At 47.6% G+C, this 12753-nt stretch overlaps 2 protein-coding genes across 2 annotated transcripts in view; both read right to left on the bottom strand.

The window, feature by feature from the left end:
• Positions 1-12753, bottom strand: part of LOC144763075 (uncharacterized) — a 676435-nt gene that overhangs the window by 456219 nt on the left and 207463 nt on the right.
• Positions 1-12753, bottom strand: part of LOC144764083 (ribonuclease inhibitor-like) — a 203052-nt gene that overhangs the window by 36274 nt on the left and 154025 nt on the right. Inside the window, exon 7 of the mRNA XM_078650244.1 lies at positions 24-194. Within this exon, the coding sequence (XP_078506370.1) occupies positions 24-194 (171 nt within the window). The remainder of the gene's footprint in view (positions 1-23; positions 195-12753) is intronic.

Here is a 12753-nt window from a genome sequence, read left to right as displayed (position 1 = left end):
AAGGTTTCCTGGGGCTTTCTTACCTCAGCCGTGGTATGGTGCAGTCCGGATGCTTGAACCCTTCACACAGCTGTGTGACCCCCGCATCTCCCACCATGTTATCACTGAGGTCCACCTCAGTGAGTGAGTGATTGATGCTGAGAACTGAGGCTATCTCTGCACAGCAGGCGTCAGTGAAGGAACAGCTTCCAATTCTGTGAAGGAAAGAGACACCACTGAAATCCACAGAGAATCCTGCTGCAAAACCACATACTAAGCATTCAAGTCGGGGTGGTGCATGCAATGACAGCCATATCTTTAATACAGTTCACATGACAAGCACATCTCCTTCACGCTCTAATAATAATGGAAACCGTAAGCAGGATTTTACAGCAGGGTCAGTACTATGATGGACGTGGCCCAGAGAGAGATAATCTGCGGTAAGAATGTGCCAAAGCACTGCTAAAACAATGGCAGCATTCATTCAGCATGGGTGAGAAGCAACAGGTATGACTCTGGCAACGTCAAAACAATGACTCTCGTCTCAAGAGAGTGACGGTCATGGCTTAGACACTGAGGAACATGGTTGTGCAATGGTTTAGACAATGACGCCCATGGCTATACAATGGTGTATTAGCAACAACATGGACGGACCCTGTAGGGGATCCAAATGAAAGGATGGCACACTGTCCTTCACAAGAATGCAAAAAAAAACAGTTGTTTTTTTTAGAAGAACCCGCACCCACCAGTCTAGTTGGTGGCATGCTTCGTCATCAGGTTCCCAGATGGGCTGCCTAGTGCAACCCAGCTGTGCTGCAATGTCTGAAGTACAGCGGAGCGAGTTTTTTTGGGGTGAGTGTGTGAAAAATGGAGGAATGTGATTTAAAAGTACCTTTGGAGTGCTCTATACCTAATTTTATTCTTGAGTTTCCTGGGCACGGTTAAAAACAATATGGGGATGTTTTGAAGATAGAATTAGTCTTCCTTATCTCACGTACATTGGTCGACATGCTTCAGCCTCAACAAAGGTGCAGAGGCTTTCGCCAGGACCTGATAAAGTGAAAGTGAGGGAAAACACACATGCTAAGGTGTGCTGTGGTGCAGTGAAGTTACCGTACTTACGGTTTCCACTGACAGAAAACTGATCTGGAACAACAAAGCACAACCTAAAAAAAGGCAGATAATTTATACAATTAACAAAGTTTGAATTAAAAGTTGAATAAAAATGGGTGCGCTAGCGAAGGTACCAGCACCCACTGTGGATTGTCATATTGTGCTGGCAGTCGTCATTCGAGTGTAGCCATCCGTAACAGGGTAGGGATCCACATAACACCCTGTCACACAGGCATGCAAATACACTGAGTATGCATAGTCATGCAAAGTGGGGAAGGCTAGTGACCCCAAGGAGGATCGGGCTTACATGTAACATCCGCTTGTTACATGTGTGTAAGTGCAATACATAAAAATTAGCTATGCCTAATAAACCATAAGTTGCGGTAAATTCTCAAAATGATATGGCGTATAAAGGCAGTTAAAGAAGCAATAAAATATGGCAAGAGAGTAAGGCTTACAAAAGCTACAAAGGTTATGTAGCTGAAATGATCCCGGTGGGGGAAGGACTCCTGGAGTCACACACTGCGGGCCAAAAGAAATTGTGAAAGCGAATGAGCCCTTTGGTCAGAGGGAGGCAATAAGACATGGCTGTACGATGGTTTAGACATTGACGCCCATGGCTGTACTATGCTTTAGACATTGACGCCCATGGCTGTACCATGCTTTAAACATTGACCCCCATGGCTGTACCATGCTTTAAACATTTATGCCCATAGCTGTAGGATGGTTTAGACATTGACACCCATGGCTGTACCATAGCACCTTCTTAAGCTTTCCATCACTCCGTCACCGTTTAACCTTGTTCGAGCACTCTTAGCCCCTTATTATCCCTTAAACCGTTGGACCCTGGTCAAGCACGCCTGTTCCCTTTTACCGAGCACTTAGCTCCCCCATTAATCCACAGCCGTGGTAGCACTACCCTGAACACCACTCCGTATGTTATGCTAGTCACTCAGCATGCTTTTCGTTTTTTTTCCCCACACTGGATTTTTCACTGAATGACACGTATTATTTAAACTTCACCAAACACTCGATTTTTAAGTAATTGCTATATCTCTTTATTTAGAGCTCCTTGATAAAGGGAACACACCCGAAATGCATTGGAGTAATGCAATTTGCACACATGATGAATAATGATGCAAATCGTCCAAATGGAATGTTAAAAACTTTTGAAGATTAAACATAAACTTTGTGAAAAACTCAATGAACTTTATTGGGAGTCAACTTTCGATGAACCCAGAGGTGTGCCGCAAATACAGGGATGCATTCATATGTATGTATGTACCATGGTTTAGACATTGACGCCCATGGCTGTACCATGGTTTAGACATTGACGCCCATGGCTGTACCATGGTTTAGACATTGATGCCCATGGCTGTAGGATGGTTTAGACATTGACGCCCATGGCTGTACCATGGTTTAGACATTGACGCCCATGGCTGTACCATGGTTTAGACATTGATGCCCATGGCTGTACCATGGTTAGACATTGACGCCCATGGCTGTACCATGGTTTAGGCATTGACGCCCATGGCTGTACCATGCTTTAGACATTGACGCACATGGCTGTACCATGGTTTAGACATTGACGCCCATGGCTGTACCATGCTTTAGACATTGACGCCCATGGCTGTACCATGGTTTAGACATTGATGCCCATGGCTGTACCATGGTTTAGACATTGACGCCCATGGCTGTACCATGGTTTAGACTTTGACGCCCATGGCTGTACCATGCTTTAGACATTGACGCCCATGGGTGTACCATGGTTTAGACATTGATGCCCATGGCTGTACCCGGCTTTAGACATTGACGCCCATGGCTGTACCATGGTTTAGACTTTGACGCCCATGGCTGTACCATGCTTTAGACATTGACGCCCATGGGTGTACCATGGTTTAGACATTGACGCCCATGGCTGTACCATGGTTTAGACATTGATGCCCATGGCTGTACCATGGTTTAGACATTGACGCCCATGGCTGTACCATGGTTTAGACTTTGACGCCCATGGCTGTACCATGCTTTAGACATTGACGCCCATGGCTGTACCATGGTTTAGACATTGATGCCCATGGCTGTACCATGGTTTAGACTTTGACGCCCATGGCTGTACCATGGTTTAGACTTTGACGCCCATACCTGTACCATGGTTTAGACATTGATGCCCATGGCTGTACCATGGTTTAGACATTGACGCCCATGGCTGTACCATGGTTTAGACTTTGACGCCCATGGCTGTACCATGGTTTAGACTTTGACGCCCATGGCTGTACCATGGTTTAGACATTGATGCCCATGGCTGTACCATGGTTTAGACATTGACGCTCATGGCTGTACCATGGTTTAGACATTGATGCCCATGGCTGTACCATGGTTTAGACTTTGATGCCCATGGCTGTACCATGGTTTAGACATTGACGCCCATGGCTGTACCATGCTTTAGACATTGACGCCCATGGCTGTACCATGGTTTAGACTTTGACGCCCATGGCTGTACCATGGTTAGACATTGATGCCCATGGCTGTAGGATGGTTTAGACATTGACGCCCATGGCTGTACCATGGTTTAGACATTGACGCCCATGGCTGTACCATGGTTTAGACATTGACGCCCATGGCTGTACCATGGTTTAGACTTTGACGCCCATGGCTGTACCATGGTTAGACATTGATGCCCATGGCTGTGCCATGCTTTAGACATTGACGCCCATGGCTGTACCATGGTTTAGACTTCGATGCCCATGGCTGTACCATGGTTTAGACTTTGACGCCCATGGCTGTACCATGGTTTAGACATTGATGCCCATGGCTGTACCATGGTTTAGACATTGACGCTCATGGCTGTACCATGGTTTAGACATTGATGCCCATGGCTGTACCACGGTTTATACTTTGACGCCCATGGCTGTACCATGGTTTAGACTTTGACGCCCATGGCTGTAGTATGCTTTAGACATTGACGCCCATGGCTGTACCATGGTTTAGACATTGATGCCCATGGCTGTACCATGGTTTAGACATTGACGCCCATGGCTGTACCATGGTTAGACATTGACGCCCATGGCTGTAGCATGCTTTAGACATTGACGCCCATGGCTGTACCATGGCTTAGACATTGATGCCCATGGCTGTACCATGGTTTAGACTTTGACGCCCATGGCTGTACCATGGTTAGACATTGACGCCCATGGCTGTAGCATGCTTTAGACATTGACGCCCATGGCTGTACCATGCTTTAGACATTGACGCCCATGGCTGTACCATGGTTTAGACTTTGACGCCCATGGCTGTACCATGGTTAGACATTGATGCCCATGGCTGTAGGATGGTTTAGACATTGATGCCCATGGCTGTACCATGGTTTAGACATTGATGCCCATGGCTGTACCATGTTTTAGACATTGACGCCCATGGCTGTAGGATGGTTTAGACATTGATGCCCATGGCTGTACCATGGTTTAGACATTGATGTCCATGGCTGTACCATGCTTTCGACATTGATGCCCATGGCTGTGCCATGGTTTAGACATTGACGCCCATGGCTGTACCATGGTTTAGACTTTGACGCCCATGGCTGTACCATGGTTTAGACATTGATGCCCATGGCTGTACCATGGTTTAGACATTGATGCCCATGGCTGTACCATGGTTTAGACTTTGACGCCCATGGCTGTACCATGGTTTAGACTTTGACGCCCATGGCTGTACCATGGTTTAGACATTGATGCCCATGGCTGTACCATGGTTAGACATTGACGCCCATGGCTGTAGCATGCTTTAGACATTGATGCCCATGGCTGTAGGATGGTTAGACATTGGCGCCCATGGCTGTAGGATGGTTTAGACATTGACTCCCATGGCTGTACCATGGTTTAGACATTGATGCCCATGGCTGTCCCATGGTTTAGACATTGACGCCCATGCCTGTACCATGGTTTAGACTTTGACGCCCATGGCTATACCATGGTTTAGACTTTGACGCCCATGGCTGTACCATGGTTTAGACATTGATGCCCATGGCTGTACCATGGTTTAGACATTGACGCTCATGGCTGTACCATGGTTTAGACATTGATGCCGATGGCTGTACCATGGTTTAGACTTTGACGCCCATGGCTGTACCATGGTTTAGACATTGACGCCCATGGCTGTTCCATGCTTTAGACATTGACGCCCATGGCTGTACCATGGTTTAGACATTGACGCCCATGGCTGTACCATGGTTTTGACTTTGACGCCCATGGCTGTACCATGGTTAGACATTGATGCCCATGGCTGTGCCATGCTTTAGACATTGATGCCCATGGCTGTTCCATGGTTTAGACATTGATGCCCATGGCTGTACCATGGTTAGACATTGACGCCCATGGCTGTACCATGCTTTAGACATTGACGCCTATGGCTGTACCATGGTTTAGACTTCGACGCCCATGGCTGTACCATGGTTTAAACTTTGACGCCCATGGCTGTACCATGGTTTAGACATTGATGCCCATGGCTGTACCATGGTTTAGACTTTGACGCCCATGGCTGTACCATGGTTTAGACTTTGACGCCCATGGCTGTAGCATGGTTTAGACTTTGACGCCCATGGCTGTACCATGGTTTAGACATTGATGCCCATGGCTGTACCATGGTTTAGACATTGATGCCCATGGCTGTACCATGGTTTAGACTTTGACGCCCATGGCTGTACCATGGTTTAGACATTGATGCCCATGGCTGTACCATGGTTTAGACATTGATGCCCATGGCTGTGCCATGCTTTAGACATTGATGCCAATGGCTGTACCATGGTTTAGACATTGACGCCCATGGCTGTACCATGGTTTAGACATTGATGCCCATGGCTGTACCATGGTTTAGACATTGACGCCCATGGCTGTACCATGGTTAGACATTGACGCCCATGGCTGTAGCATGCTTTAGACATTGACGCCCATGGCTGTACCATGGTTAGACATTGATGCCCATGGCTGTAGGATGGTTTAGACATTGACGCCCATGGCTGTACCATGGTTAGACATTGACGCCCATGGCTGTAGCATGCTTTAGACATTGACGCCCATGGCTGTACCATGGTTAGACATTGACGCCCATGGCTGTAGCATGCTTTAGACATTGACGCCCATGGCTGTACCATGCTTTAGACATTGACGCCCATGGCTGTACCATGGTTTAGACTTTGACGCCCATGGCTGTACCATGGTTTAGACTTTGACGCCCATGGCTGTACCATGGTTAGACATTGATGCCCATGGCTGTAGGATGGTTTAGACATTGATGCCCATTGCTGTACCATGGTTTAGACATTGATGCCCATGGCTGTAACATGTTTTAGACATTGACGCCCATGGCTGTAGGATGGTTTAGACATTGATGCCCATGGCTGTGCCATGGTTTAGACATTGACGCCCATGGCTGTACCATGGTTTAGACTTTGACGCCCATGGCTGTACCATGGTTTAGACATTAATGCCCATGGCTGTACCATGGTTTAGACATTGACGCTCATGGCTGTACCATGGTTTAGACATTGATGCCCATGGCTGTACCATGGTCTAGACTTTGACGCCCATGGCTGTACCATGGTTTAGACATTGATGCCCATGGCTGTAGGATGGTTTAGACATTGACGCCCATGGCTGTACCATGGTTTAGACATTGACGCCCATGGCTGTACCATGGTTTAGACATTGACGCCCATGGCTGTACCATGGTTTAGACTTTGACGCCCATGGCTGTACCATGGTTAGACATTGATGCCCATGGCTGTGCCATGCTTTAGACATTGACGCCCATGGCTGTACCATGGTTTAGACTTCGATGCCCATGGCTGTACCATGGTTTAGACTTTGACGCCCATGGCTGTACCATGGTTTAGACATTGATGCCCATGGCTGTACCATGGTTTAGACTTTGACGCCCATGGCTGTACCATGGTTTAGACTTTGACGCCCATGGCTGTACCATGGTTTAGACTTTGACGCCCATGGCTGTACCATGGTTTAGACATTGATGCCCATGGCTGTACCATGGTTTAGACTTTGACGCCCATGGCTGTACCATGGTTAGACATTGATGCCCATGGCTGTAGGATGGTTTAGACATTGATGCCCATGGCTGTACCATGGTTTAGACATTGATGCCCATGGCTGTACCATGTTTTAGACATTGACGCCCATGGCTGTAGGATGGTTTAGACATTGATGCCCATGGCTGTACCATGGTTTAGACATTGATGCCCATGGCTGTACCATGCTTTCGACATTGATGCCCATGGCTGTGCCATGGTTTAGACATTGACGCCCATGGCTGTACCATGGTTTAGACTTTGACGCCCATGGCTGTACCATGGTTTAGACTTTAACGCCCATGGCTGTACCATGGTTTAGACATTGACGCCCATGGCTGTACCATGGTTTAGACTTTGACGCCCATGACTGTACCATGGTTTAGACTTTGACGCCCATGGCTGTACCATGGCTTAGACATTGATGCCCATGGCTGTACCATGGTTTAGACATTGACGCTCATGGCTGTACCATGGTTTAGACATTGATGCCCATGGCTGTACCATGGTTTAGACATTGACGCCCATGGCTGTACCATGGTTTAGACATTGACGCCCATGGCTGTACCATGGCTTAGACATTGACGCACATGGCTGTACCATGGTTTAGACTAAGCATGGGCGTAAAATCCGTTACGCTCGCGGATTTTTCGTATTTTCGGGGAATCCGCAATCCGCGAACTCTCGCGGATGCGGCGAGAATACGCAAAATCCGCGCGAAGCGGATTTTTTGTTTGTGTTCGCACTGCTCGCGCTGCTCGCGGTCCGCGGCGCGGGCAGGAACAATCTCGCACTAGCGAAAGTACAAAAATTACTTAGTAAAGGAAGTGGCCCAGTCTCCAACTTCCTGTTCCTGTCCAGCAAGCTCCTCCCATAGGGGTGGGGTGAAGGAAGTGCCCCAGTCTCCAACTTCCTGTTCCTGTCCAGCAAGCTCCTCCATTTCCTGGCCACTTTTCGATCATTCTTGACTGGGAAGGATTACTTTTTGTGGTTGCTGCTGGATATTTGGATTTGAGGCTTTTTGGATTAATTTTGGATTCGAATTTTGATTTCACAAAGAAGTAAGTTGATGTTGTTTGTTTGTGGTGATTTTTGTGTGTGTTTTTTTTTTCGACTTTTTGGGGGGAAAATCTGCAAGTTCGCGAGCTGAGGATGTTTTTGCTTGTGTTCGCACTGCTCGTGTCCCGCGCAGCAACAATCTCGCACTCGCGAAATTGTAAAAATTACAATTCTGCTGCACATGAATTGAAAACCACCAGGCTTATTTATGGGTGCATGGATGATACAACTGTTTTGTTGAAATTATTTTTGTTAACATGATTCTGTGCTCTGATGTCATCCATTATGCCCAGGGGGGCCCAGAATCGGTCTGTTCGCGGATTTTGTGGGTTTTTGCCACGTTCGCGCCGTGAAGCAACAATCTCGCACTCGCGAAATTGTAAAAAATGCAATTTTGCACCGGAAAACCACCAGCAGGCAGCATAAGCCTTCTGAAAATGGATGGATGGCATTGGATTGTGGTGATTTGATTTGTGTTGTGTGTTTTCACTTTTTGGAGTAGGGGTTGGGTGCTGGCTATGTTGGTGGTGGCCATTTTGAGGCATGGTCCTGGCCATGTGGATGGGGGGGTCAAGCGGCCATTTTGAAGGCAGGCAGTGAGCTATGAGACATAGGCCTACACCCATTGTGCCTTGCTTTCACCCATGGTGCCCAGGCGGAGTCAGGGGTACATGAAAGCACAACCCTCTGTGTGTGTGCTCTCTTGGATCATTGTTAAATTCCTGTTTCCCAAAAATTTAGCAAATCCTAATTATGAAAATTCCATATTGTGTGGTGTGCACGTGTGTATTCATAAATGCCTACTTGCTAACTGTTTATTCAAGCGCTAGATATGCAACATTTATATTTACTGATGTTCCTCTGTCTTCATTTGCGTTTAGGTGCACAAAACTACGCATCATCATTGAGCATCAGTGCCAGGAAGAAGTGCTGCTGCGGCCTGTTGTTAAGACATCTGAAGAAGATGGCTCCAAAAAGAGGTGCCCGTAGGTCCTCTTCCAAGAAAGATGTCTCTACTAAGGAGAAGAAGAAGCAAGTGGCACCACTTACCAAGGCGACTGGTTGCTCAACCAAGACATTTTTTGGGCAACAACAACCAAAAAAACAAAGGCCCACCATGAGTGCTGCACAGGTAGCCTGTTTAGTTGTTGAATCACCAACGACCAGTGATGTTGGATCATCGCAAGAAAGTAGCAGCACGCCATCAACACAGGTTTTAACTCATCTCACAAGTACTATTCAACAACCAAAGCCGCAACAACAACTGCATGGGCTACTAGTACAAGCAGAAGTACATGCGCAAGGAGCTGTCCGAGAAGGAGCTGTCCGAGAAGGAGCTGTCCGAGAAGGAGCTGTCCGAGAAGGAGCTGTCCGAGAAGGAGAAGGCCGAGAAGGAGAAGGCCGAGAAGGAGAAGGCCGAGAAGGAGAAGGCCGAGAAGGAGAAGGCCGAGAAGGAGAAGGCCGAGAAGGAGAAGGCCGAGAAGGAGAGGTCCATGGAGACTTGCAAGTAGAGGTCAGTGAAGATGGCCATGGAGCGGTGCAAGTTCCCACAATGGTTGTTCTTCCAGAAGTAGGGGCACAGGAGGAAATTGACTTTGGAGCCGGGGTATCATGTCAGGAAGACGAAGCCACTCCTCCTGATGATTCATTTTCTCCCAGCTCCCCAGCAAGGAAAAGATCAAGGAGGATGTGTAGAAGTTCCTCTTCAAGCCCCGCTCCATCAGACGATGATCTGGATCTGGATTGGCAACCATCTCCGATGTCTGAGAGGGAGGCACACCATGAGCTGCGAAAGGTATCAAATGTTAAAAGGAAGGGCCCCGGAAAGCTTATACTTATGGATCCGAACGTCGGACTTGATGAAGTGGTGCATTCTGATGTTGTTGAAGAGGATGACAGCAATGACCTAGTCATCACACATGTCAGTCCAGCCACACCGGCCATGCAGCAGACAGACATTTACACCCTATCCCGACGTCATGCTGAGCGTGACCCTGGCGACGTGCCACTGGTAGCACCACCAACGCAGTCAAGTAGTACCACAAGTTCAACAAAACCTACAGCTCCCATATTTTCTCCCCGGAGGGGGACTCCATCCCGCTCGACTCCCTCAAGTAAGGTTGCTGCAATAATTGCACAACCCAGTAGATGTCTGCAAGGCTCATCCACCACTGCTTCATCTGGCATTGGCAGCAGTATCACCTCGTGCGGCAAAACCAGAAGTTTCCAGTCCCCAGTTTGGAACTTTTTTAGTGTCCATGAAAAATATGATAACATAGCCGTTTGTTGCATTTGTAAGACTAGAGTTAGCCGTGGTAAGACTGGTACCAACTATGGAACCGGAGGCCAGATAGGTCATCTTGAAAGAAAGCACGCTGTCGAATGGTTTCCGCACCTAGCAAAAGTCAAGGGAAAGCGATCCCAAAGGGCAAGTGGCCAAAATATACCCATAGTAGGTGTTTCATCTGAAGATGATGGGGAGGTAGAAGAAGCGTCAGACATGTGTCCGGTTGCACCCAGTACCCCTTGCAGCATCACACCCTCCGTAACACATAGCAGGCACACTGAGAGTCTGGGAGACACACCAATGCGGAAAATGTCAACACTGATCAGAAGTGGGTCGAAGAAGGCATCCGCATCATCCCGTAAATTTGTCCAGCGCACCATTTCAGGCATGTTCTCCTCAGATGCGCAATTTCAACGCAACCACCCAACTGTACGCCTCTATAACACTAAGCTGGCAAAAATGCTAGCGGTGGACCTTCTCCCTTTTTCGTTTGTCGAATGTGTGGGTTTCCTTGAACTCGTGGCAACATTGGCCCCTAAATGGAAGGTTCCTAGCCGGTACTATTTTGCCAGGGTTGCTGTTCCAGCACTACACAAAGAGGTGCTTGAGTTGGTGGGGGCAGCTTTGCAGAAGAGTGCTGTTCACACTATACACCTGACAACAGACATGTGGACCAGTTGCCAAGCCCTTGATTACATGTGCATCACTGCACACTGGGTCTCTTTTTCAGGGGTTATTAAACAGATAAATGCAGGTGGTGATTTGGTCGAGATTTTTAAGGGTGCTCGTAAACATGCAACATTAGCCATGTTTGGCATGGAGAAAAGTCATACTGCAGTCAACATTTTGGCTGACTTTAACAAAAAGGTCTTGAAATGGCTGCGCCCAAGAAATTGCAAGGTTGGTTATGTTTCTACAGATAATGGCAGGAATGTAGTTAAGGCCATGGAGGACGGTTTCTATATCAGAGTGCCGTGTTTGGCGCACTGTATCAACCTTGTTGTGCAAAATTTTTTGAAAAAAGAACTTGCAGTCGACAAAACACTGACCATCTGCAGAAGAATATGCACACATTTCAACCATTCTTTTAAGGCCCGGAAGGAGCTGAGGCGCAAGCAAAATGAACGTAGAATGCCAGTGAAAGCACTTATCCAGGAGGTAGCAACACGTTGGAACTCAACCTTCTACATGCTTGAGCGTCTGCATGAGCTGTTTCCAGTAGTCAATGAGTATTTCTACAACCTGGGTGGTGATACGACAGGAATGATGCTAGCGGTGGAGCAATGGCAGCTAGTTAAAAGCCTGACAGACATGCTTCGGCCTTTTGAGGTCTTCACGCGTGACGTGAGCAGGGAGGACTGTTCTTTGAGCAAAGCTATCCCACTGTTGCTGAAGCTCGAGCACCAAGTCAAGGTGGTGTCTTCACAATTAAAGGACGTTGGAAAGAACGAAGCACATGAGTTGGCGCAGAGATTATTACAACGCCTAGTTAGCAATGAACGGCTTGTAAATATCAAGAAACAACAGCACTACATTTGTGCTACTATTCTGGATCCACGTTACAAAAAGCCATTGTTTGGCAAAGTAATAATTCCTTTTGAAACATCGGATGTTACAGAGTACAAAGGTTGGCTAGCTCAGTCAGCCATTCGTTTTGAAATAGAACGGAAGGAAACTGTAGGAGAAGACAGTACTACTAGTCAATCAGCAGGCGATCAGGCGTCCCAAAAAAGCACTTCACCATCTGTGCCTGTGGCAGAAGTGAGTGACTTTCCCTCTGAGCCGTTAACCACACCAGCAACCGTATCATCTGCACCAGGCACATGCGATATGTCTGAAGCGAGTTGGCTAACTCAGCTAGGGTTTCCTGGTCCTAGAAAGGACACAGAAGTGCAAAGTACAGGAATCCGGGAGGACATTCTTTCAATGGTGCAGGCCTATCTGGATGACTCAACAGAGGTCAATATTACTGAGGACCCATTGGCGTATTGGCATGGGAAAAGAAAAATATGGCGAGAGCTCACCAACCTGGCTATCAATTACTTGTCTTGCCCACTCGCAAGCGTGTCTTCAGAACGTGTTTTTAGTTCTGCTGGTGGCATTGTGACTTCCAAAAGGTCCCGCCTCTTGCCCGCAAATGTGGAGCGGCTCACCTTGATAAAGATGAACCAGCACTTCATACCACCAGATTACAGAGTACGAGAATGCACGCAGGAAGAAGAGGACACCGCCCTACCCG

Source organism: Lissotriton helveticus, chromosome 6 (genome assembly GCF_964261635.1).
Source record: "Lissotriton helveticus chromosome 6, aLisHel1.1, whole genome shotgun sequence".
Classification (NCBI taxonomy): Eukaryota; Metazoa; Chordata; class Amphibia; order Caudata; family Salamandridae; genus Lissotriton; species Lissotriton helveticus.
The sequence above is the reverse complement of the archived record's forward strand: the minus strand, read 5'-3'. Positions and strand labels throughout refer to the sequence as shown.